This window comes from Myotis yumanensis, unplaced genomic scaffold, assembly GCF_028538775.1.
Source record: "Myotis yumanensis isolate MYYU_CA2020_CCGP unplaced genomic scaffold, mMyoYum1.0.hap1 SCAF_5, whole genome shotgun sequence".
Lineage (NCBI taxonomy): Eukaryota > Metazoa > Chordata > Mammalia > Chiroptera > Vespertilionidae > Myotis > Myotis yumanensis.
In genome coordinates, this window is record NW_027223756.1 from 14,669,737 (window position 1) to 14,697,351 (window position 27,615).

Sequence of the window (27,615 nt, forward strand, 5' to 3'; positions counted from 1 at the left end):
TGTATGATATTTGGGATATGTTATCCTATCTGATAAAAGAGTAATATGCAAATTAACCATCACATTGTGATAAATATGGTGGCGCCCACAGCCAATAAGGAGGGAATATGCAAATTGATGTGACAAAGATGGCAGTGCTGGCTGGAGCAACGGAGCCAGCCAGAGAGCCGGCTGGAAGCCAAGCCTGGCCGGAGAGCGGGGCTAGGAGCGATCAGGCCAGGAGGGGAGGGCAGTTGGAGGTGATCAGGCCAGTGGTGGGGGAAGTTGGGGGTGAGCAGGTCAGCAGGGGTGGCCAGTTAAGGTTGAGCAGGCCAACGGGGGGGACCAGTTGGGGGCGAGCAGGCCGGCAGGGGGGAAATTGGGGGTGAGCAGGCCTGCGGGGGGGACAGTTGGGGGCAATCAGGCCAGCAAGGGGGGGCAGTTGGGGGTGAGCAGGCCAGCAGGGGGGTGTCAGTTTGGGCCAAGCAGGCCGGTGGGGGGGGGCAGTAGGGGGTGAGCAGGCCATCAGGGAGGGCAGTAGGCGGCAAGCAGGCCGTCAGGGAGGGTAGTTGGGGGTGATCAGGCCAGCAGGGGGGTGCAGTTTGGGGCGAGCAGGCTGGCGGTGGGGGCAGTTGGGGGCAATCAGGCCAGCAAGGGTGGGCAGTTGGGGGTGAGAAGGCCGTTGGGGGGGGCATTTGGGGGAGAGCAGGCTGGTAGGCAGAGTGGTTAGGGGCGATCAGGCAGGCAGGCAGGTGAGCGGTTAGGAGCCAGCGGTCCCAGATTGCGAGGGGGATGTCCGACTGCTGGTTTAGGCCTGATTTCCCCCCCCCCCCCAAGGGGTTCCAGATTGGAGAGGGTGCAGGCCGGGCTGAGGGACACCCCCCCCCCCCCCCCGCACAAATTTCGTGCACTGGGCCACTAGTGTTAAATAAAATATATTGTTAATTTTGCCTGTTATTTTTAACTTTCTAAAATGAGGCTTAAATTCCCTATAGAGTTGGCACATATGTAAATTAAAAATTACATATGTGCCTCATATTATAATTCTAATCTGATATAAAGGCCAACAGTGGAGTGGCTGGCTGTTGAGTTTTCTGACTGTGGAGTGAGAATGACTTGTGGGGTTCTCTGCACCTCCTAATCTGTTTAGGCAAAGGATGCTAGCTTCCTATGGACTGGGTGGAGGGGTTTTCTTAGTCCTTCCAGGAGGGCCCTCTAGAAGGATGATAAGACCCCCAATAGGGATTGAACTTCCAAGATTCCCAGGAGTTGAGGAAAGAACCAAAAAACAGCCAGAGGAAGGTACATAGCAACCCTCAGGGGTACTGCAGATGAGATCCATAGTGATGGGGACAATCTCAAAAGAACCCATGTAATTGTCCAGGAGAAAAATCAGTTTTAAATTCCCCCAATTCCAGGGAGCACCAGCACCATATTGTTTGTCAGTACACTTGAGTAAGAATTTCCTACTTCCCTCCCTCTCTTTCCCTACCTTTTTCAGTCCTGGGTAAATCAGAAGAGAGGGAGATGGTGCTGGCAAAGAAAGAGGTAGAATCTTGTCGTACCTGATCCATCGTGGACCTTCTCACAAGGCAGGTTTTTTCTATCCATAGTCTCATAGGCCTGGGCCAGAGTAAAGGGAAAGCCTCAACTTTAAATCAGTTTCCGTTGTAGTTATTATCAGATTGAGACTGCGAAAATTAAGATAAAAAAGTTATGGGACTTACTTTAGGGATAGGAGTACAATAATCTTCAGAATGGGTTTTAAAAGACAGTAGGAGACAAAGATAATGTTGCTTTATGAGTATATCCTGAGTTGGTGTATTCAGTAAAGGGTAACATTCAAGTGTGAGGATATTTGGTAGGTTAGAAAGCTTGTAAATTATTCTCTCTTATTCTGTGATAGCTACAATTTAGTATAAATCTGAAATATTTTCTTAAATTGTTCCTTTCAGTGGTTATAATAGTATACTCAAATAAGATTCAATTAAGTAGAAATAAAACAAAATCCATACACTATTAATAAGTAGCATGTTTTCTTCTGACTTCGATTTTAAAGTAACTCTACTTCTTTCCTTCCATTTAATTAATGAGCTTTTAATGAAAAACTAAGTAATTTGAATGTGCTATCATTTATTAGGGTTGCAGATTTCTTGGAGATATTTCTAATAGTGGAATTCAGAAATCCAAAGAGTATGTTGAGATTTTGATTTATTCAATCTTATCAGTGTTAAACAACTTCCTGTTCTTTTGGAGCTACTGAAGAGATTTCCAAGAATTGACTCCTTCTTCCATCTAAGTAGAAGGAGGAGTCTGCTCTTAGAATCATAGCACATGAGTCATATTCTTCTATGAAAGAAGATAAGTGAAGTCTGTTGTCCAGAGCCGAGCACTGAGTGCTGGTGTAGGCTTGTGGGAATGTTCAGAGCTTAGAGGAAGTTATTCTGAACAAGGAAATTTAAGGGTCATAGCTATGAGTACAGTGAAAGTAAGCTTTGCCAGAAAGAGAATTCTTAATCTGTCCTAGTATTAAACCATTTCCTTAAAAGTGAAGAAATACTACAATTTTGTGATGAAAATCAGCTCTGTCCTGTACTTCTCCTCTCCACTCAGGTGTTGTTCCTACTGTTTTCTCTTTTATCCTTTTCTGGAAATTCTGTTAATTGGCTAAGATTTCTCCTACATTGAGCCCCTAACTTTCTTATGGTTCTGTTTTTCTTGTCTTCCTTTCTTTTTGTCTTTCTGAAATTTCTCAATTTACCTTCCAACACTTCTATTGCATTTTCTTGTTACATATTTTTTATATCTAGGAGCTTGTTTTTAATGAATACTTCTTTGTACTATGACAGTCTTTTTTTTAAAAAAATATATATTTTTATTGATTTCAGAGAGGAAGGGAGAGAGAGAGAGAGAGATGGAAACATCAGTGATAGGAGAGGATCATTGAGGTACTGGGGATCAAGCCCGAAAACTGGGCATGTGCCCTTGACCGGAATCAAACCTGGGACCCTTCAGTCCACAGGCCAACGCTCTATGCACTGAGCCAAACCGGCTAGGGCAGTGGTCGGCAAACTGTGGCCCCATGAGTGTGGCTCTTCCACAAAATACCACGTGCGGGCGCGCATGTACAGTGCGATTGAAACTTCATGGCCACACTCAAGGGGCCAAAGAGCCTCATGTGGCTCGCAAGCCGCAGTTTGCTGACCATTGGACTAGGGTATGACAGTCTTTTTTTATTTCTTAAATGTGGTATCTCTTTGAAGCTTTCTTTTGTTCCATTTCCTCTGAGATCTTTTTTTCTGTTTGTTTGGTCTTTGTCTTTCACGAGACATCAATGCTTCTCAAACCTGGATTGGAAACACCTGGTTATTTATTTTTTTTAATTATGAATACTGATGCCAAGTCCCAGCTGAGGCTAATTAAGCTATACGTTTTTACTTAAATACCTGTAGTTCTTGGCAGATCATTTGTTTTAAAGTGAGTTATTAAGTTGGTGACTTAAACTCTCCGCCGGCTGAGAGTTTGACATGCTTGCTTTAGGGCTTAGCAGTTAGTGTGAACACAGTAGGTGTTCAAGTGGGACTGGCTACTTTAAGTGTATTTGTAGGTCTTTTTACTTAGAGCTGATTGTAAAATATGTATGCTACACATTTCTTTTATGTAAAACACCTGTGTATATCCATATGCATGGCATAAGTCTGGTCATTTTCACTAAAGGGGAGTCTTTCTGTCCCCTCTGTGACTAGAATTGGGTGGCAGCAAACATGGTAGCAGTGTTTGGAGATCTAGAGAGATCATCTTTTGAGGTGCAGATTTTTATTTTAATCCCCTCGTTTCTTTTGGGCACCTCACATTCCCTGGGTTGTTTAGGAGTCTGTTCAGCCTCTCCAGAGCAAACTTCAGCCTTCCTCCTGGGCGGGGACGTGTAGTGGCCTGGCTGAAACCATGCTGCCTCAGCTCTGTTTTCTCTCCAATACAGTGTTGGCCTGTCTCACTTGGTGGCCTCTCTTCTGGGTTTTTTATTGTTATGGGTTTTCTTCTTTTTTTTATGCCTTTATGAATGTTTTTCACATTATATGAATATCAGTTCTTTAAAGGCTAAAATTAATACTTTGTGGGAGAAAATATCACGTTTTATAGCAAGTAGGTTCATAATAAACATTTGGTTTTGTGTAAAAATTTGCCATTTTTGTATTCTTCTAACAGTAATATGAATGGAACACAACAAAAATCCCAGAGCATTGTTTTGCTTTTCATTGGCAAGAAGGAAGATAATTTGATTAAGTGATACTTTTTTTGGAGGGGGTGCGGTCTGGGACTTTTAGATACCTTTTAAAAAAAAAATTCTCACCTGAGGATATGTTTTTATTGCTTTGGAAGGGGGGGCGGGGCACAACCTGGGTATGTGCCCTGACCAGGAATTGAACCTTTTGGTGTACAGGATAATGCTCCAACCAACTGAGCCACATTGGCTAGGGCTCTGTATGCTCTTGAGTAAGAGGAACCATGTAATTAACCGTGGTAGCAAAGATGGAAACTATTAAAGAAAAGACTGATAGGTTTGACTCTTTACAATAAAAACTTACACTAATAGGAGCAAAATGTTATTAAAATAGACAGGTGACACATTTGGAAATACATTCATATGGCAAACTAGATTAATATCTTAATCAAACAATAGAAGACTACATCTTCAAGTAGATGAATGGGCAGAAAGCATGAATAAGAATTTCAACAAGTAATTGCAAATTTTTATATACTTATTGGTAATGGCAATGCTACTGGTTATCAACAAAATAGAAATGTAAAAAAACCTTAGAAAATATTCCTTGCTCTTCTCTTCCTTAAATTACTTTCACTTTGGCAAGTCAGTGGGAAAATGGGCACTCTGTATGCTGGGTGTTTTGTTTTTGCAGGGCAATCGGGTAGTGTATGTCAAAAGTCTTAATATTTCTTGTAGCTCTGTAATCCCACTTTTAGAAATTGAGTCTAAGAAAATATTAGGAAATGTGCACCAAGTATCTCATGAATACGCAAAGCTTTTTATAATTATGAAATATTTAAAAACAGCCAAATGCTAATATTATGTCATATACATTCAGTGCAATATACCATACAGCAACAACAAAAAAAGGTATATATTTTTATTAGTATGGAGAGATATATGAATAATATGTATTAAATAACAAGAGCTGATTATAAAATACTAGTGGCCCGGTGCATGAAATTCATGCACATTAACGGAATTAATTAGAGGAAATATTTTAATATTGCTATTTGCCCTTAATAATAGAAATGTCAGAGATGAAAGAAAATTAGTAAAATGTATATGAAAATCTTCCTCCTATCAGTCTGGGGTGCGCCACGGGACTCAGAGTCAAGTCCCCACCCACCCACACGTGCCTCGAAATCACGCGAGACCCAGACCTGGCTGGCCCCACCCCCGTCAAGCCCCACCAGGTGGCGCAGCCTCAGGTCCCCTGGCCCAGTGCTGGGCAGGGGGTACAACCTCAGGTCCCCCAGCGCACCCTCAGGTCCCCTGGCCCGGTGCCGGCCGTGGGGGGCACAGCCTCAGGTCCCCCAGTGCACCCTCAGGTCCCCTGGCCCGGTGCCGTGGTGGGGGTGCAGCCTCAGGTCTCCCACCCTGGCCGGGCACCATGCAGTCTCAGGTCCCTGCTGATCACTCGCTCATTACAGCTCATTATGGGAACCCCGCCTCCGCTGTGGGTGCAGCCATCTTGTGATGGTGTGAGGGTTAATTTGCATATCACCTCTTTATTATATAGGATTATGTACACTAAACATTTCCTTTACATAAAACAACCATGTATATTCATATGCATAGCATAAATCTGAAAAGGTAACAAATAATATAGATAACTAACTTTTGTTGAGCACTTACTAGCTTTCAAATACAATGCTAAGGCTTTATATGTAGTACGTCATTTAATGGAACCAAGACATTAGCTGTGCTACTTTTGGGTGATAAAATTGTAAGAGATTGGGATTTTTTTTCCTTTTCTCTATATTTCCTAAATTTTCTATATGATTATGCATAATCCTCTTTGAGAATTCCTTGCCTCAGCTTTTCAGTTTTAACTTTAATTATTGAGTCATTTGAGAAGGCTTTTATTATGGTCCTGTAAAAGCAATTAAAGATAAAAAACTTCAGAATAAATATTGTCTCAGCATGATCTTGGACAGGTAACTGTTCCTCTTGGATTTATATTTTCCCCTGCAGACCAGGAGAGTTAAATATTGAGCACCTTTGTAAAAGGAGCTATATGTATTATAGCAGTAACTGAATTATACTATTGAATTAGACATTTTAGAAACTTTCTCCATATTACACATGCCATCTGGAATGGGATGAAGACCAGTGAATATTTGTGCTGCTTTTTTCAAATCCTAGGGAATTGCTGCTCAAAATCCATGGACCATGTGAATATGTAATTATGGTCAGATGAAGTTAAAATTGGTCTAAGTCAAGCATGTCAAACTCATACCTGCAGGCCACATACCTTGTTTATTTGGCCCGTGTTAGGCTTTGAGTTTGACATGCTTGGTCTAAGTGATCTTAATTAGACTTCTTCAAAAGCTGTGTCATCGTTCTTATGGACAGGGGGTTTTGTTTTTACTTTGTGGACACCAAATCTCAAAATTAAATGCCTTCTCCCCCTTTAGGTCAGTTGGTGGTGTGTACTTTATGCTCCTGTGTCATGAAAACGAAGCAGATTTGGCTCTTTTCCGCCCACATGCTTCCTCTGCTAGCACGACTCTGCCTGGTTCCTCTGGAGACCATTGTTATCATCAACAAATTCGCTATGATTTTTACTGGATTAGAAGTTCTCTATTTTCTTGGGTCTAATCTTTTGGTACCTTATAACCTTGCTAAGTCTGCATACAGAGAATTGGTTCAGGTAAGACTGATAACCACACAGGTAGATAAAACTACATAAGTACTATATATATTAAAGATTTAGTTCACTTTTTTTTCACAGTCCTGATCATGGTAACCTGTTTGATGGTTTCAAGATAGCAATTATTTTCAACCCAATTAGGAACATCTGAGATTCTTTGTTGGGCTCTGCCATTGAGAGGCAGTAAAGGGGAGTGATTTCTCTGGGTTTTTACTCTGGTGCTGCTGTTGACTAGCTGTGTAACCTGGGGATAGCCGCTTAACTTTGCTTATCTGTAAAATGGAGCTGATAATAGCAGTTGTACTTAATTCAGAGGATTGCCATGAGATTCAAATGAGTTCAGTGCCAGGCAGGTGATGTTTAGTATGTATTACTTGTTGTAATGAAGACAGTTAATACATACTGGAGGTCAGTCCTGTTTTTCCCCGATTATAGTCCTACTGTAACTGCAGTTTTCCCTGTATGTTTGCCTAATTTGCTTAAACTGAGAAGTTAAATAGTTTTGGACTATAACATGATGATGGATTTCGTTTAGTACTTGAACTGACTTGCTAATATAACATGCTTCTGTCTCCTACTTTTTTCAGACTTTGCTCAAAAACATTATTCCTAGATACAAACAGTAGATATGCAGGAGATAAATATTTCTATTTGATATCACTGAGAAATTGCAGTATCTATATATATAAAAGCCTAAGCAACTGTCTGACCGTTCAACCAGTAGCTATGATGTGCAATGACCACCAGAGGGCAGACGCTCTGACTAGTAGCTATGATGCACACTGACCACGAAGGGGCAGACGCTCAACGCAGGAGCTGCCGAGCTGTGGTGACTTGGCAGCTCTGGTTCTCCGGTGACACACCCGGAACCAGAGAGGAGGGAGCCTGATTCCAGGGTGCATCACCCGAGAACCACCCTTTTACAATCCGGGACTTCCTCGGGGGATGTCGGAGAGCTGGTTTCGGCCCCATCCCCGCAAGCCAGGCCTAGGGACCCCACTGGTGCACGAACTTGTGCACTGGGCCTCTAGTCAATATATGTAAAATAGAGCTTAAAACTGACCTTGGTATAAAAAGAGAGTGTTGAAATGGGCATTCTCTTCTCTTGACTGTGTGTATATGACCTTAAGGTACAGGAAGCTCTCAGGTTGTCCAAACATACTAAGTGAAGCAGGCTTTTGTGTTGTTGTGGCCCAGGGGCAGATTTCCCAGAGAAAAATTTTCCAAGCTCTTGACCTTAGCCTGAACTTCCTTCTTTCTTCATCTTACACAATGTTGGGTGATTCCTGAAAGTAGATATTCCAGAGATGAGGTTATTTTTGGTCTCTCCATGAAAAGTTGCTTCAAGGGGAAGGGTTGCCGTTGTCTTCAGAGAGAGAATGACCAATTTAATTTTATATTTTCTTCTTTGAATTCAGTCGCGTGGAGCTGTCTTATTTTGTAAGAAACAGTAGATATTGAGTAAGTATTAATGGACGCTGTTTAATTAATCTCCATAAGGACAAAGTCTTCATTTTCAGTGTCATGTTTCAATGACATTTTCAGTGTCAAGGAGTTGATTGCCATAAGATTCATGCATCACTTAGTGTGGCAATTGAAAACACATTATAAGTATGGAGTTCATGACCTGGAAGGAATTTTTTAAAGGTTTTTAAAAAAATATGTTTTTATTGATTTTTAGAGAGAGAGGGAGGGAGAGGGATAGAGTGAGAAACATCAGTGAGAGAGAAACATCATTGATCGACTGCCTCCTGTACACCCCCCTACTGGGGATTGAGCCTGGACCTCTTGGTTTGTGGGTCAAAGCTCGACCACTGAACTACACCAGCCGGGCTGACCTAGAAAGAATTTGATGGGCAAGAAGTGAAAACTGGCAGGTATTTTAGTGATCTGTTCCTTGAATGGAAAGGAGAAAAATTACTCTACCTCTCTCAGTGATCAGTTTGCTGCTAATAATAATTTTACAGCTAGTTGAACAATTTCCTCCTCCCGCCACCTCCCTCCAATATTTTCAAATTGGGGAAAGAGAGGTTAATTTTTTACTAGTTTTTAGAAAAAACATTTGATTTACTAGTACAGATGGAAAAAAAAATTTAATTTTAGAATACCCTGCAAGTGAGTGTATTTTAACTTAATACTTAAAGATCTTTACCTACCTAGAGAGATACTAATTAGAAACCAGAACAACTTGCAACCACATGTATTTTAAGATCTTTATAATTTATTGAAGAATCACATTGAGAGTTCCAGCAAGAACAGTTGACTGCTTAGGTTAGAGCATGTAGCCTGCCTGGGTGTTTTGGTTTTTTCTTTTTGTTTTTTTTAGGTATACTTTGTTTCTTGATGTTAATGTACTTGACAAACCAAATTGAGAAATGTTGCTTGATAAATACACAGTAGGAGCAAAGGAAAAAACTTGCTGATTTCCTGGGGGAACAAACTCACTAATTACCTTTGCTTCACGATAAAGTAAACTTCTCCAGTGATTATTCTGTCTTCCATCGAACTATTTCTCATTGTTGACATTCCTGAATAAAACCTGAAAAATGCTTCCTTGTATATTTCATTTTTCCCTAGTCCTTCAAGCAATATTGCATTAATCGTGCTAGTCCTGATCATTTTGATTAGATAAGAGTAAGTTTAGCAAGTCTCCTGGTATTGCCCTTGATGTAGTTTTACTCTGCACATAACTTTATCCCTGAACTATCAGGGCAATTTACTTTTCTATTTGATAAGTGTGTGTTAAGTGTTAATAATGCAGAAATCAACAAATTTTTAAAAACATGCTATTGGCTAACTGTATGTGTAGAGTGACTTTAAAGGAATTTATTTGAAACAATCTTGCAATAAAAGTGATTCAATTTTTATCTGTAGTACTTTAGAATAAACTCTTACATTTAAAACTAGAGGCCCGGTGCATGGATTAATACACCAGTGGGGTCCCTCGGCCTGGCACAGTTAGGGCCGGGGATGGGTCAAGGGAGGGCTCCAGGACATGTCCGGCCCGTCTCGCCCAGTTCGGGTCAGCTGGACCCCAGCAGCAAGCTAACCTACCAGTCGGAGCGTCTGCCCCATGGTGGTCAGTGTGTGTCATAGCGACTGGTCAAATGGTCGGACACTCAGCATATTAGGCTTTTATTATATAGGATTGTTTATTGGTGTGTGATATAAGATGAGATGTTTTCCTATTTATTTTCTTTTTCAGGTTGTGGAGGTATATGGCCTTCTAGCCTTGGGAATGTCTCTGTGGAATCAACTGGTGGTCCCTGTACTTTTCATGGTTTTCTGGCTCGTCTTGTTTGCTCTTCAGATTTACTCCTACTTTAGTACTCGAGATCAGCCTGCGTCGCGGGAAAGGCTTCTTTTCCTTTTCTTGACAAGGTAACTAATATGAGCGTCTGATACTGCCCATACCTTAGGAAGAAAACACTGAGCTAGGAACAGTAAGTTTTGCAAATTAACTTTATCATTCATATTATAGTACTTCATATTTAATTAAGATAGGATTTTCATTCAGTGGCTTTCCAGGTCTGGTGATGCTGGTGCCTTTGTTATTATTACCATTTTATTGCTGAGGACACTGTACCAAGTCACCCAGGTGGTACTGCGGAAAGAAGCAGTGCTGACGCTGAAACCCCATCTGACTTCAAACCCTGTGGCTTACCTATGCGCTTTCATTATGCCCCATTATCATTATTATTATTATTATCATTTTAAATATATCTGTATTGATTTTAGAGAGGTAGGGAGAGGGAGAGAGAGATAGAAACATCAATGATGAGAGAGAATCATTGATCCGCTGCCTCCTGCACGCCCCCTGCTGGGGATCGAGCCTGCAACCTAGGCATGTGTCCTGACTGGGAATCGAACCTGGGACCCTTCAGTCCACAGGCCGATGCTCTGTCCACTGATCCAAACCAGCTAGGGCCCTATGCCTCATTATTTTTAATGTTTTGCTTCATTATTGAGAGATAGTCAAATAGTGAAATGGGTATATTACAGTACTTTACTACTAAACCCCAAGGAATACTAAGACTTGGTTTTTAAGGTTGAGTATGAAAAAAAAGTCCTTAGAGTCTTTTCTCACTTCACAGTCTTTGCTGTGCGCTTATGCTAGATCCACATTTGCCATTTTTCCACTTGGAGTTGGAATCTCGAGCCCTCAGAATCTAGCACGTGGGTACACATCTTTGTTCCATGGCTCACTGTCGCCTTAAAAGGCAAGAATGAAACTGTCCTTCTGGAAAGTAAATACAGGTGGATAAAAGTCTTGAGTTTTAGTTGATAGAACCATTGTTTCCTAGCCATCCAAAATGATGGAACACTATGTACTAAGTGGTACAAGGAATGAGAAGTTTAAGACAAATTTACGGTCCTTAAGGAGCATGTTACTTGTTAAGATCAAACATTTTACACAAAGTTAAGTATTAATAAAAATGTCATAGGGCAGTACCTATGTTAAGAAAAAGGAAAGTAAACTTACTGGTACTAAGTCAGATTTTGTACTTTCTGAAAATAATACTTTTAATTGATAAGTGGCTTCTATAAACATGCAATAAATTGGTATCAAACACATTTTAATGGCCCATTATTAACTAGGTTTTACTGCTGTTTTCTTCAGTGTAAATAATGGAGATTTTATGCAGAATTTTAAAATAATGTAAAAAGTAACTGAATTTAATGAGAAAGAGAGATAAAAATCCTGTGGTTAGAATAATAACCTAAATATGACTATGTTTTAAACTAGATTGCTGTTCATTGTGAAGCACAATCAAATGTAGTATAGCATAGTGTAATAAATAGGCTCAACAATCAGTAAGCTGTGAATGAGTTTGGACTTAATTACAAAGTCAGAAAATAACACTGAGATTTTAGATGAGGTTTAGATATATTGCCAAACTAATTTTTCTCTCTGTTCTTTTTTTTATACATAGGATAGATTGATCCTCAAAATAAGAATGCTTTAATTTCGTTTTTAATAGAGAAGTTCCCATATGGTTCTTTGCTTAATTTATATATCTGCAAGCATTGTTTTTTGGCCTTCTTGATGCTATTGTGTGCCAAGTTATATTTGTGTTGCCTTGCCAAAAAAACCCCACAAAACTTACTTACAAAAAGGAGGGTTGCAACTTTATCAGAACACCTGGACTAAACAAACCAACCAAAAAGCATACACAAACTGAAAAACAAACAGAAGCTTCTTTTGCAGCTAGAAAAATAAAAACTAAAATTAATAAAATGTCTCATTGAAGAGAGAGGGGAAGAAAAAATTTTATAAATTTCCCAAACTCTATCACTTCCCCAAAGCAAGGTTGAAACCTCTTGTTTTCTTTGGTATCTTTTGAAAGATAGCACCACATTCTTTTCTAAAGTAAGGGAAGACAAATGTGCTCCTCTTGAAAATGTAATTAGATCACCCTTCTTTGGGTGTAAAAGATTACTCTAAATGTAGATATAGGAATAATATGGACCTTCATTAAAATTTTCAGATTTTCTAGTGAGAATAAGATAAAATTTTTAGTGTTATTTTCAGCCATGATTTTCCTATGTTTTAAATTACTGGACAATTTGTTTAAACGTGTTATATAATAATTTCTCTAAGAAAAACGTCAAACATTTCAGAAATTAGATTTGTAAGAATGCCATATAACATTTATTCTTTTAGCTATCAGCTACTAGAATTGATAGATATTTTTATTCCTAACATAAAACCAGACATTTTTTTCTCATTAGAAGGTACATTGGTCTGCATAAAATTAGATAATTTCCTATAAAAACTAGCTAGTAAGCAGTAGTGTGGGAAGGATACCTATGTAGCAGAAGCATGGAGCTACCTAATAAAGGACTGATGTGATTCTCCTGGATAAACTCCTCATGTATCCAAATGAAATGCAAACCTGAAGATATAGGGCTTTAAACATTTCTTAGATGCTGTGTAAATGCTAAATCCAAATTATTGGCACATAATACATATATTTCAAAATACTTATAAGTTAATACCTAATATGTTCAATGAAAGCAGTGAGTGTATTTCCATAAAATATGAAAGTGTTTCCAAGCTTTACTGTAAGGTTTTTCAGTTTTCCTTGTAAGTGATATTCATAGCAAACTTTAATGTTAAATATCAATATTAAAAGTATATTAAATGGTCTTGAGTTATATTATTGGACTTGCTTTAAAAATAACCCAAAATAAAATGAATTGATCTAAACCTAAATTAAATTAAACTAAGCCTGAATAAGTTTATTTTAAAGCACCGACAGTATGGAAAACGTTGAAGTGAGGTGAGGGACGTCAAAGCCAAAGTAGACCCTGCCCGGTAGCAGTTCGGCCAAATAAGGAGTTTTGACTAGTAACCACAGTCACGGTACAGTCAGAATAATTTGAACAGCCAACATTTTTCAGAAGAACAGTGGACAACTATACATGTTTCTTTTGAATATCACCAATATGTTAATGATGTGTTTCTTTTTCTTTCTTTTTTTTTTTTTTTAAATATATTTTATTGATTTTTTACAGAGAGGAAGGGAGAGAGATAGAGAGTTAGAAACATCGATGAGAGAGAAACATCGATCAGCCGCCTCCTGCACATCTCCTACTGGGGATGTGCCCGCAACCCAGGTACATGCCCTTGACCGGAATCGAACCTGGGACCTTTCAGTCCGTAGGCCGACGCTCTATCCACTGAGCCAAACCGGTTTCGGCAGTGATGTGTTTCTTAAAGTTTGAACAAGCTGTAAGCCCTGGGAGTATTTAGGAGATGATGCATTTGAAGGAGATCCTAGATAAATAAAAATTAAGACTCTGTTTCAGATATGGTGCTGTGTACTAAATATTTGCCAAAGGGGTAAGAAAATGTAGATTAGGATAATAAGAATGGATTTAAATTATTAATAAGGTGTTTAGGAGATGACAGCTGAAATTTTAGTTTGGAGTGTTTTAATTAGTGAGGATTAGGTCAAGTTTGGTGGTTATTTAAACGTTTAAGATGTTTTTATTCCAAATAGAAAATTTTTATCTTCCACTATTTCCCCTTTTCTTCTAGTATTGCTGAATGCTGCAGCACTCCTTATTCTCTTTTGGGTTTGGTCTTCACGGTTTCTTTTGTTGCCTTGGGTGTCCTGACACTCTGCAAGTTTTACTTGCAGGGTTATCGAGCCTTCATGAATGATCCTGCCATGAATCGGTAAGTTCTCTACTCTGAATATCTCTGGTCATTTAAATCTTATCTATAACTTGAAGAAGTAATGATAAATTATTTTTGTTGATGCATTATAGAGGAAATGGAATTTTGAGGTGTTTTTTTTTAAATGGTTGCAACATTTGGGTTAAAATACTATGAAAAAATAATTAAATTTCTATGTGTAAAGGGCGATTTTCATTCTATGTACATAATGCATATTGGACACCTTCCTTTTCTAAATTTGTTTTAGAGGTTTTTGCTAGCTTATTTTAAAATCAGATTCTTGTATTTGATACTTAAAGTTTTTTTACTGTTTGAACATAATTTTGATACTAATCAAAGTTTACATTAATGAGAATGCATAATAGTTAATCTAGTGGTTATTAAATTACTGAGATCAGGTATTGGGAAACCCTGTTTCTAGAACTTGTCATGATGTCTATTTAAATATAGGAGTTTCGTGGTTTCATTTATATAAGTTTATATAACCTCTTCTTAAACTCTAAATTTTTATGGATTATTTTAGAATTAGTAGATAGTGAATACCTTGTAAATTGGGGGAAATTTTGGGGGGAGTGTATATTATGTTTTTATTACAGAAAATTTAAATACCTGTGTTCCATAATCTTCCTGCCAGGTCTAGCCAACACTTTTGTGATGGGAAAAAAGGGGGGAGGACAAGAAAGAAAAATAACTCATGTGTAAATTGACAATTTATAGTGTTCAAAAAGTACAAAATGGAAAGTGATACCTTCCTCCTCCTACTTTCCATTTCCTCTCCCCAAGCATAACAGCTATAGATGGTTACTTTAAAATTTCTTATTTAAAAATATTTTCCCCTTCTACCCTTTTTTAAAAAATATATTTGCCAATTACAGTTGACATACAATATTATATTCATTTCAGGTGTACAACATAGTGATTAGACATTTATATGTGTTATGAAGCACCCCAATAAATCTAGTACCCATCTGACACCATAAATAGTTATTACAATATTATTGACTATATTTCCTCTCCTGTACTTTACTTCCCTGTGACAATTATAAGTTTAAATTTTATCTATAACTTGACTTACAGGGAAAAGTGCATATATATATGTATTTTATATATATATATATATATATATATATATATATATATGTGTGTGTGTGTGTGTGTGTATGTGTGTGTATATATATATATATATATATATATATATATATAGGCTCATTTCTGCATGCTGTACACACTATTGTGCACCTTATTGTTTCACTTAATGTTTCAAGTAGTGTTGTTTTTATGTCAACACATGTAAATACATCTCATTCTTTTTGATGAAAGCATAGTATTCCAAATATGAGTTTATCTTATTATTTTTTTAAATTAAATATTTATTGTTCAGATTATTACAGTTGTTCCTCTTTTTTCCCCCCATAGCTCCCCTACACCCGGTTCCCACCCCACCCTCTGCCCTTACCCCCCCCCCCCCCACTGTCCTCATCCATAGGTGTACGATTTTTTTCCAGTCTCTTCCCACACCCCTATACCCCTTTCCCCCCGAGAATTGTCAGTCCACTCCCATTCTATGCCCCTGATTCTATTATATTCACCAGTTTATTCTGTTCATCAGATTTTTTATTCACTTGAATTTTAGATTCACTTGTTGATAGATATGTATTTGTTGTTCATAATTTTTATCTTTACCTTTTTCTTCTTCTTCCTCTTCTTAAAGGATACCTTTCAGCATTTCATATAATATTGGTTTGGTGGTGATGAACTCCTTTAGCTTTTTCTTATCTGTGAAGCTCTTTATCTGACCTTCAATTCTGAATGATAGCCTTGCTGGGTAAAGTAATCTTGGTTGTAGGTTCTTGCTATTCATCACTTTGAATATTTCTTGCCACTCCCTTCTGGCCTGCATAGTTTCTATTGAGAAATCAGCTGACAATCTTATGGGTACTCCCTTGTAAGTAACTGTTTTTCTCTTGCTGCTTTTAAGATTCTCTCTTTGTCTTTTGCTCTTGGCATTTTAATTATGATGTGTCTTGGTGTGGTCCTCTTTTGTTTGGGGTTCTCTGTGCTTCCTGGACTTATAAGTCTATTTCTTTCACCAGGTAGGGAAAGTTTTCTGTTATTATTTCTTCAAATACGTTTTCAATATCTTGCTCTCTCTTTTCTTCTGGCACCCCTATAATTCGGATGTTGGTACACTTGAAGTTGTTCCAGAGGCTCCTTACACTGTCTTCATATTTTTGGATTCTTTTTTCTTTTTTCTTTTCCAGTGGGGTGTTTTTTGCTTCTTCGTATTTCAAATCTTTGACTTGATTCTTGCAATCCTCTAGTGTGCTGTTGGATCTCTGTATAATATTCTTTATTTCAGTCAGTGTATGCTTAATTTCTAGTTGGTCCTTTTTCATATCCTCGAGGGTCTCACTAGATTTCTTGAGGGTCTCGCTAAATTTATCGGCGGTTTCTAGAAAATTCTTGAAAAATCTTATAACCGTGGTTTTGAATTCTATATCCAGTAGTTTGCTTTCCTCCATTTCTGTCATTTGTGACCTGTTTCTTTGTCTCCACTTTTTGGCTGCTTCCCTGTGTTGATAGAGTGGCTTTCTGTGCTAAGAGTCCTATAGGGCCCAGTGGCTCAGCCTCCCCAATTACCTGAGGTGGACACTCTTGGTGCACCCCTTTGTGGGCTTTGTGCATAGTCTTGTTGTAGTTAAGCCTTGATTGTTGTAGGTATCGCTGGGAGTAATTGACCTCCAGGCCAGTTGGCTGTGAGAATCAGCTGTGTCTACGGTGGGAGAACTTCTGTGCTGGAGACACCCTTATGGGGCAAGACTTGATTCAGTGGGGCTTTGGTGCTCACTGAGTCTGCCCCCTGAGTGTGTCCCTTATGGATCTGAGGAGTTGTAATCTGGATGGTCCCACTCTGACCACTGGGTACACCGGCATTTGGATCTCTAAGGAGGTCCTAATTTAGCTTCTTCCTGAGGCTAGCCAGCAGGAGCTATGGAGAGATCTGCAGATTCCTTTTCCTTGTTTGGGGTTTGGGGGTGCCCACATGAGGCCCAGCTGTGAAGCAATGCAAACTGCTGTGGGGCCTTGGGCCTTCTTTTGGATGTTCTGACCCAGCTGCAGTTTGTTAGGTAATTTTAGATTGCAGAGGGCCAGGCCATTCATATGCAAAAGCCTCTGCACACAGCTTGGGTGGGGCAGGGTCTCAGGGAATCAACAGGGTAGAGTAAACAGCTATGGCTGATCCTCAGCCCTGCCCTAAGAGGCCCCGGGTCTCAGTGTCCCGGTAATCGCTGAAAGCACCTCTGAGAGAAAGCCGCCCTCGAGTTCCGAGTTCTGCCCGCTGCCAGACAGTCCAGTTTCTCCCTGTATGAGTCTGGGTCCCCAGAGACTCGCCCAGAACTGAAGTTCAGTTCAGTCAGGAGTGTGTGTCTCCCTCCCGATTGAAAAAGACAACCACATCCTCAGTTGCCAGCCCTTTCTGTGTGCGCCTCCGTACCTCTGCACTTTACTTCTGCACCTCCTCTGAGTCTCAGTGTGCTTTTCTCTTTCCTTCTAGTTGTAGAATTTCCACTCAGCCAGCCTTCCTGTGGTTCTGGGTGATGTCCGTTTTGTCTTTTAGTTGTATTTTTGAAGTGGTTGTGTGAGGCAGCAATTTCCGGTGTTTACCTATACCACCATCTTGGTTTCTCCCCTATCTTATTTTTTTTGCTGTTAAAGAGTAATGCTGTTATGAGTATCTTTATATATGTCTCTCTTGTTTTTAAACCCATAATTAGGCAAATTTCAAACCAACAAAGCTGAGAGAGGAGTTGAAATAAACTCAAGTACAGTCTTGTGTCACGCATGTCCTTATCAGCTTCACCCACCCCGTCCCCTTCTCCATAAAGCCCTGGCTGCATTTGTATGGAGTAAATCCCAGATGTAATATACTTTTACCCATAAATATTTTTGTCTATTAAGCTTTAAAAAAAACATAACTATAATAGAATGTTTATTCCTAACAAAGAATCCTTCACATCAAATATCCAGTTGGTGTTCAGATTTCCCTAATAATCTAAACTGTTTTAAACATTTTGTTTGGTCAACTCAAGATCCAAATAAGACCATATTGCAATTGTTTGATATGTCTCTTAAGTCTTTTACTATTTAGGTCCCTACTCTCTCTGTATTATTTTCTTTCATTTTATTTATTGACGATACCAGCAGTCCTACTTCATTTTTCAGAGTCTCAATTTTGCTGATTGTATTCCCATGATGTCATATAACATATTCCATCATTCACTATATTTTCTTTGATAAATAACTTTTGTAGTACATTCGTAGGAAAAATTATTTGCAGTAAGTTTATTGAGTTGAAGGGTATATTCATTTTAAATTTATTAGGAAATTTTTCTCCAGATAGGTTTTATCTGTTTGTCTCATGCTGTAAATATATGTAATTCAGTGGATATCTAAGAATGGTAGATGTATTTTGATCATTACCAAACTCTAGTTAGAACACTTATTTATCTCAGAAGTTGCTTTTTTTCTCTTGATTGTATGTTCAAGAAATAGCTATTATGTTTTGTACTGATTCATTATGACTGTATATTATTACATTGATTTTACATGATAAGTAAATATTCTGATTATGTTTGTTGCTTTTTTGTCTTACGATCACAGATTTGTAACAATAGATGGAGCCTTTAGATTATTTTCTGTTGGAATTAAATGAGATTCTGATTATTTTTCTGAAATTGTATGCGTTTTAGGGGTATGACAGAAGGAGTTACGCTGTTAATCCTGGCGGTGCAGACGGGTCTCATCGAGCTGCAAGTGGTGCACCGGGCATTCCTGCTCAGTATTATCCTTTTCATTGTTGTAGCTTCTATCCTACAGTCTATGCTGGAGATTGCAGATCCTATTGTTTTGGCGCTGGGAGCATCTAGAGACAAGTAAGAAACTTCCCAAGAGAAGTTTTTGTAGTGAGTTTGTTGTCTGAAGATTTGGGTAATGTTTACAGGCAGAAAATGGATGAATAATTGGTATTAATTTAAGTTAAGAAACTTATATTTTAATTTCTTTTATATGGCTGACTTTTCTGTTATTTATTTTCTTTCTCTCTCAAGATTCCTATAGTTAAAATTAAAAGTCATATCAAAGGCCATTTATTACAAATAAACTTTTCATCAGAGAAATTTAATACTTTTTATAATTGTCCAGTTTTAAAATGAAGAACATAGAGCATAAAATTTATTTTAGTAAATACAGCAATTAATACATTATTTTATTCTGTGTAATGCTGAAGGAGAGAAAGCATTGAGAGAAATGTAAACGAAAGAAAAAGACTGGAGGCAATCAGAGACAGGCATTTATGGAGTAACAACCTCATCTGATGGCCTTTTAGATAGTTGCGACTTACTAAGGTTGCATTGGGGAATCTCAACATCTTATGGTACCAGATAAAATTGATGGCTGGATTCATGTTCATCTCATATAACAGAAAGTTTAAGGAATAAAAGTCATTAATATAGCTCTTTAAGAAACTATTTTGACTTACTGTAGTTTATACAAGGATATTCTATAAGGAATTGCTTAAAATTCAGTGCCACTTTTTTTTTTTCAGCATCTATCTACACTGATTATTGATTATTGAAATACCTGTTTTTATTGCTTATTTGGTAGAGTTTAATGAGTAAGGGAGCAGGCAGTGTTTTGGGAGATAGAATTTCAACAGCAGATTTTTAAAACATTCCAAATTAGCATTTTAATTATAGTTCATCAGGTTTATCTTTTTATCCCCAGATAAGAAACCCTTCTAAGGTGTCTTAGAAGCATTTAAGATGTTGAACTCAATAGTGAACTCAGTTAATAGCCACTTTAATTGGATTGTTTTTGATTTAAGTACTATTTTGTCTGGCAATATTCTTTAGTATTAATGAAGCATATGTCAATAAGATCAAGATAATCCTATAGAAAGTTTGGGCAAGAGAAAGAAAAAAACACATAATTCCACTGCCATAAGATTTTTATTGAATTTTAACTGCTTAAATAAGGAGATAATATGTTTGTGTATATATGTATAAACATAAAAATTAGATAAAAATTTAAAGCTCTTTGCATGTATTCTAGTAGAGCCTTAGGAAGCTTAGTCTGGCTGGCGGTGTCCAAGATAGGTCACTGGGGAGGAAGAGCAGCTAGTAGGTCTTGCATCAGTTTTTCCTCCAACCTCAGCACATGTGAGGATTAATATACCTGTCATCAGAGAGCATTCCTCTCACTAACCCTGCACTCACGGGAGCCAAGATTTTCATCACAGTGGAGCGGGCTGGGAGAGCGGGGATGGTGATGGCATATAACTTAACACAAATTACTGTTAAAATTGTTAAAGTTTAATGCTACGAAAGCCTGAAATTGCTTTCAAATAACTAGGACTGGGAGTGAAACTGAAAGCAAACTGTTGAGGAAAAAAAGAATTGATGATGCCTGGCAGTGGCTGAGTGTGGAGAGTAAGAGAAAAGAAAGGAGTCAGGTGGACACACCGGGCCTAAGCCATGACCTGCCCTGACCTTTAGTGCACTGACTGGCTGGTGAAGGGTGCTTAGGACGGTATTTGTAAAGAGAAGCATGACAAATATCTGTTAGCTGGGAATGTAATGGTTGTGTTACCAGGTAACAGGCACTTTAAAAGAATACCTTTTTTTCTCTAGGAGTTTATGGAAACACTTCCGTGCTGTGAGCCTTTGTTTATTTTTACTGATATTCCCCGCTTACATGGCCTACATGATTTGCCAGTTTTTCCACATGGATTTTTGGCTTCTTATCATTATTTCTAGCAGCATTCTTACCTCTCTTCAGGTAAGCCAAAGTTATTAACTTTGTATAATAACTAAAACTTTTTAAGGATTCATGATAATATGTGGCTTATGTAGGTGATTACTTCCCACCTTCTTTACTAAAATATGTGACATTTATTTGAGCTTAGGAGTTGAAGGTAAGTTTATTAGAATACTAGGCTGTCTTGTCACTGTATTCTATTTTATCAAGGTAATTAAACTTTGTACTTTCTCTTTTTCAAAATGGTATGATACAGAGCTGTTATGTAAATCATAAATTGAAGTAATTACAAAATATTAAAAGATTTTAGCACTTGTTTGGAGCACTTTTTTTTTTTTAGTAAATACCATTCAGAAATAAATATCCAGTTTCATGATGTTTATAAATACATGACGTGTGTATTACACACACACACAGTATTGCCCTGAAAATGATAAGCTTATTGTAACTCAAAGGTGGATCTTTGCTCCCTGATCTATAGGAAGTAAAAGAAAAGGTAGCACTGGCAATAAAGATTTATTCACTGTTCCTTGTAGAAGTAACAGTTCTTTCAAAGTGCAGGAACATGTATGACTGAGGAAAATTTAGATAGAATTTTTATGGGTTTTGGTGACCTAGGGAGGAAGGAAATAGTTGGAGAAAACTAATTACTAATTAGAACTGTTTTAGGAAAGTTGTGTCTCAGGGTATGGCTTTTTGGTATCTGATACCTGGATTACTGAGATCACTCACCCACATTTTAATTATGCCACTGTCTCCTCTAGATATTAATATGGCATCCAAAAGTATTAGGAATTTATTAATGTTTAATGTCTATGGAAAACCTTTCACAGTGATCATATTCTGTTTTAATGTACATGCTTTTTCTTTCAGGTTCTGGGAACACTTTTTATTTATGTCTTATTTATGGTTGAGGAATTCAGAAAAGAGCCAGTAGAAAATATGGATGATGTCATCTACTATGTGAATGGCACTTACCGCCTGCTGGAGTTTCTTGTGGCGCTTTGTGTGGTGGCCTATGGCGTCTCGGAGACCATCTTTGGAGAGTGGACAGTAATGGGCTCAATGATCATCTTCATCCATTCTTACTACAATGTGTGGCTTCGGGCCCAGCTGGGGTGGAAGAGCTTTCTTCTCCGCAGGGATGCTGTGAATAAGATTAAATCATTACCTCTCGCAACGAAAGAGCAGCTTGAGAAACACAATGATATTTGTGCCATTTGTTATCAGGTAAGTCACACAGTAAGAATCCATATGGGTGGGTCATACTGTATCCTTTGGTGTTTCCCTTGGGACATTAACTACATTATCCAGATTCAAGTTAAATTCCCAGGCAGAATTATTTCCTGGGTACAAAGAACGTGGGCCTCAGAAATGATTAGACCTGATAAAATATTTCCATTTTATTTCTAAATTTAAATTTTTAATTTAGTTCCTCAAATTCTAATATATTGTTATTTTCAACATTATTGCTCACCCATAAATAAAGGAAAAACAGGTCAGGTGTATTTTATATTTTACTCCTGAGTTCATTTACACACACACACACACACACACACACACACACACACATATATGCACTATCAAATATATACGGTAACTCAGGAGTCAGCAACTTCTGAAAAGTGGTGTGCCAAGAATCAACTCTTTTTCTTCTGGTATTCCCAGGGTGGGGAAGAAGTGTTCCTTTACTTTCCATGGGTGGAGAGAGTATGTGCTACCTGTGCTGGATATCTGCGATGGTTACAAGTCTGTGTGTGTGGGTGGGGTGGGCACAAATGGTAGAGGCAACCAGTTGGTGTCCCATTGCATTGGCTTACTTTTGGCACATGTGCCATGTATTGCTGATGATTACCTTCTATTAAAAAATCTAAAAATGCTATTTAAATCAGCTTGAAAATATAACAAAAAAACAGGGCTAGAGTTTAGTCACCAGTCACCTGTGCAAGTGATTGAGTAGCAGCTTTTACAGCTCAGCGGTACTGTTGGGAGTGTGGACAGCAATGATGGGCAGCAGCAGAAGCTGTACGTGTAAAGCAGGGGTAGGGAACGTCCAGCCCTCAGGCCATATAAGGCCTGTGAAATCATTTGGTCTGGCCCTGCCAAGGCCTTAGGGTGAGTTAATTAAATGTTTGACCAAATATAGCAGGCTAATTTTTAAGTTGATAATTTTGTATGGCCCCCAGGTAATGTTATAAATATTCAAATGGCCCTTGGCAGGAAAAAGACTCCCCCACCCTGCTCTCAAGTCACTCTTGGAGTGTGGTGAGTGTGGCCCGTGATAAAGCCGCAGAGTGTCAGTGAGGACACAGAAAACGTCCTCCCTCCATGGCTGCTAGACCATCTAGATAGAATTTTTTTCTTAAGAGTAAAAGGCATTTATGTACCACGCTTTATTGTTATTAGAACACACTTCTGGGTACTGGCAAAATACTGTTTTTTGGGTTGTTTTTGCATTTTAGGGGACTTGGCGTATAGTTTAGGTTCCCCGAGTTAAGTGGTCGCTGTTTTAGTTCTGGCTCCTTGGTGCTCAGCACCTTGTCATGTGCAGGACAGAGCCCAGCAATGACAGATTCAGGGCACAGCAGCTCCAGTGGCCAGCCTGTGTACAACTATGCCAGTGCTGGGATTTGAGTCCTCTTTCTATTTCCTTTGTCACATCACTTTTTTTGAGGTGCTTGAACTACCTGCTGATACCACACAGAAAATGGAAGTCAAATTGCTTAACTTCCAAGCTGGCTGCATTTCCTTGGATGGCTTTCTGCTTAATAGTTGACTCCCAGGTGTTACCAGCTCTTGACAAGGGATTTCTAGAAATTCCTTGTTTTGGGACTATAAATAACCCTAATTGTCAGTTCACCAAATTATAATCTTAAATTTAAACTTCATGTCCTCAGTCTTCCCTCCCCAAATATATCTTAAGCGAGGAATATTAATGCAAAGTCTACCACTTCGTATTCCAGTGGTTATTGAACTTGAATATGCATAAAAGTCATGCAGGTGGCTTGTTGTAACTAGATTTGTGAACGCCATCTTCAGTTGTCAACTTCTGGCCCACGCATATGCATGGTTAACCAGCGCTCTGGGCAGTTCTGATGCAAGGTGAGAAACACTGGCTCGGCTTATACAAACCGTATCTTAAAAATTGGATATATACATTGAAATTGAAATGATTTCCTCACCAGTACCCTGGTATTTTGTGGCTGATTTTGTCTCCTTGCCAATAATCTCATCTGTTCAACTGTGGCAAAGCCCTGTCTTCATCACATTTTCTGAGGCTCTGATTACACTTGTGCCATACCTGATGGAGACCCAGTAATTCTTCTGCTTTCTACAGTTCTGTAATCCTCGCATTTCATACAAGGCAGAAACCAGTAAAGAGGTCACTTCTTCCTCGTTTTTGGCTTTTACTTATTTTTAAAAATTATTTAGCCAGTGGTTCTTGCATTATTTGTAATGTGGGGGCGGGGGGCAAGGGGTTCTCTGATGGCAAGAGGATTATTACTAAAATATAAAATGAGTTTTAACCTAAGATCTGTGTTACAAATTTTCTTTGGGGAATTGTGGGGGAAAATGGCAACTATAACTTTTGGGGATATCATCAAAGATTGTAGATAATAAACACTTATGAAGTATCTTTATTCCCCATTAGGATATGAAGTCTGCTGTGATCACACCTTGCAGTCATTTCTTCCATGCAGGCTGTCTGAAGAAGTGGCTGTATGTCCAGGAGACCTGCCCCCTGTGCCACTGCCACCTCAAAAACTCTTCCCAGTTCCCAGGGTCAGGGACAGAGCCGGCTCCACAACCGCGTGCTGGAGCCGAGGATAACGCTGTGCGTCAGGAAGGGACCCAGCCTGCTCCACAACCGCGTGCTGGAGCCGAGGATAACGCTGTGCGTCAGGAAGGGACCCAGCCTGCTCCACAGCCGCGTGCTGGAGCCGAGGATAACGCTGTGCGTCAGGAAGGGACCCAGCCGGCTCCACAACCACGTGCTGGAGCCGAGGAAAACCCAGTGCATCAGGAAGGGACTGCACCTCCAGACCAAGAGCAACCTCGAGGGACCGGAGTGGAAGAAGGTTCCAGAGACAATAATGAGTGCATTGCCAGCAGATCAGGTAGCCAGGAAGGGACTTGTGAGCCCATGGAATAGCTTCTTGGTGCAAAAGATGAAGCATGTCCTGCTGAGGTCAACCCAGAAGAAAAGCAGCAGGAATAACGCTGTGTATGCTGGCGGGGAGGCTAACTCCGATGGAATTTGTGCCCAGATTTGAGAAACAAATACATGGGGTGATTAGGTGGGAAATTTGACATTCCAAGGATCTAATCCAGGAAGTACTCACTCTCAGTGGAGACCACCTGCTTTCATGCCCTTGACATTGTGGGAGAAATTTTGCAATGTATGCTAATCAAAATGTATTTATATATCCTATGCTGATGTTTTGTAGAGGTTTGCCAAGGAAATTTAACCTCAGCAACTTCAGAAACTCTCCCTGATTTGTCAGGGATAAATAAAATCAGATTTGAGTGTTTGAAAGGGGCTAAAGAAAGAAGACAACATAAGGACAGTCTGGGAAGAGGCAGGCAGAGTGGAACTGACATTTCACTTTCTATGGGACAGGATCCTTTTTGTTACAGAATATGAGTAGTGACCAGCCCCTTTCTCCACCCCCCTTTCCCTCAGCTAATTGGAACTCAGTCTGGTAATTATTGAGTTTTGTACAGCACTGATTGAAATCAAAGATATAAAAGCATTAATTGTATCCAGAGATTGAAACATGCTCATACTTTGTATGTGCTTTCGGGGAGGGGCGGGTGGGCATTTGGCCTCAGGTACATTCACGTAACCTGAGACTCTTGAACTTTCTGATGGAGTCCTCAATATTTTGTGTATATGAAACTTTTGTTAATATATCGTACACTGTTGGCTGTGTGAAGTAATCTAAAACTCTAATGAACACTTTGGAGTCCACATTAGTGTGGGAGACCGAAGTGGGAAGGGCTTTAGGGCACAGATATAGGCCTTGTGTACTTTTCAATCCTTGTATAATGTTTAGTTCTTGCAACTGAATCAACAGTGTTAAGTTATGGCAATATTTGCACTTGGGAATGAGTACATAACTGTATGATCACACTGCAAATGCCACTTTTAAAGCTGTTAATAGACTTTGCACCTTTTCTTTGATAAGGATGTGTCATATTTAAATTTTTACATTCATCATGGCTACAGGTAGACCTGGGGGGGGGGGGGATACAATTTTTTATGGGAATTTTGATATGAAAAGAAACTAGTCATTTATTTATACAATAGGCTTGGTTCAGAATGTTTTTCAGACTTGATACTCCTAATGTGGGTTGTGACTTTATTTCGTTTTTAGTAGCAAATTTGGATGTAGACTGACAGACATAGCTGAATGTCTTAATAAATTTAAATTTGAAGATAACTATGTTTTTCCCCCCTGTGATTATCTACACTAATAAAAGAGAAACATGGTAATTAGCGTACGACCGCTACCCTTCCCATTGGCTAATCAGTGAGTATATACAAAGTAACTGTCAGCCAAGATGGCGGCCGGCAGCCAGGCAGCTGATGCGAACAGGGAGGCTTGCTTCCTTCAGTGACAGAGGACTCCAACGTTCCCGCCGGCCTCTGAGCTTCAGTTGGAAACATAGTAACATTTATAGAAGATAAACAAAAGCCCAGAAAGCTCCTGTCAGTCAGCCGGGATCTCAGAGCTAGAGTCGCAACATTGTTTCGAAAACAGAAAACAAAGGCCCGAAACCTGCTTTCAGCCGAGCCTCAGAGAGAAAGCCGGCTCTCAGCTCCAGTGACAGCCATAGGAGGTAAATAAATGCCAGAATAAAAAAAAAAAAGAAAAAAAGGAGAGGTTTGGAGCTTCAGTTGCCCGCCAGCCTGAAAACAGTCCTCAGCCCCTCACCCAGACTGGCCAGGCACCCCAGTGGGGACCCCCACCCTGAAGCAACAAGATGGCGGCTAATTTGCATACTGAAGGCAGGCGGCAGCAGGCAAGGCTGTCTGCGGCCTGGGACCCGGATCTGTGACCCTGCCGGGCGGGATCAGCGGAACCGCGAGGCCTCCCGGCACCGGGATCAGTGTGACAGGGGGCAATGCCCAAACGCCCTGATTGCCCTGCAGCTCTGTGTGTGACAGGGGGCAGCGCCCCAACCCCCCAATCGGCCCTACCCTGAACGTGACTAGGGGTGGCATCGCAACCTCCCCATCCGCCCTGCTCTGTGCATGACGGGGCGGTGCCCCAACTCCCCAATCGGCCCTGCTCTGAGCCCGACCAGGCGCTGCACCTAGGGATTGGGCCTGCCCTCTGCCACCCGGGAGCAGGCCTAAGCCAGCAGGTCATTATCTCCCGAGGGGTCCCAGACTTCGAGAGGGCACAGGCCAGGCTGAGGGACACCCCCCCCCCCCCAGTGCACAAATTTTTGTGCACCGGGCCTCTAGTTATTATTATAAAGTGTTTTGTTTTTAGGAGACTTTTCCCCCCCCCTCCAGCTGGGTTTATAATCTGATCTCTGTTTAAAATGACGTGTAGATGACAAAATTTTTTGCTTGAAAAAGGGCCAGTTCTTTGAAATCTCCTACACCAGTGATAGCAGACTCAGCTCTGCACTAGAGCATCTGGAGAACTTTTTTAAAAAAGTACACGTTTTTTAACACCACTTCAGACCCATTGAATCAGC

General features: G+C 39.6%; 1 protein-coding gene across 4 annotated transcripts in view; it reads left to right on the top strand.

Annotated features, from left to right (window-relative positions):
• RNF145 (ring finger protein 145) overlaps nucleotides 1–26,345 on the top strand; it is a 48,984-nt gene extending 22,639 nt beyond the window's left edge. For all 4 annotated transcript variants that reach the window (XM_070414504.1, XM_070414502.1, XM_070414501.1 and 1 more), the window contains 7 exons: nucleotides 6,664–6,899; nucleotides 10,105–10,280; nucleotides 13,945–14,085; nucleotides 18,837–19,019; nucleotides 20,775–20,922; nucleotides 21,775–22,131; nucleotides 24,554–26,345. In XM_070414504.1, coding sequence (XP_070270605.1) covers nucleotides 6,664–6,899; nucleotides 10,105–10,280; nucleotides 13,945–14,085; nucleotides 18,837–19,019; nucleotides 20,775–20,922; nucleotides 21,775–22,131; nucleotides 24,554–25,054 — 1,742 coding nt within the window. In that variant the 3' untranslated portion in view covers nucleotides 25,055–26,345. The remainder of the gene's footprint in view (nucleotides 1–6,663; nucleotides 6,900–10,104; nucleotides 10,281–13,944; nucleotides 14,086–18,836; nucleotides 19,020–20,774; nucleotides 20,923–21,774; nucleotides 22,132–24,553) is intronic.
• Nucleotides 26,346–27,615: the final 1,270 nt, after the last annotated feature.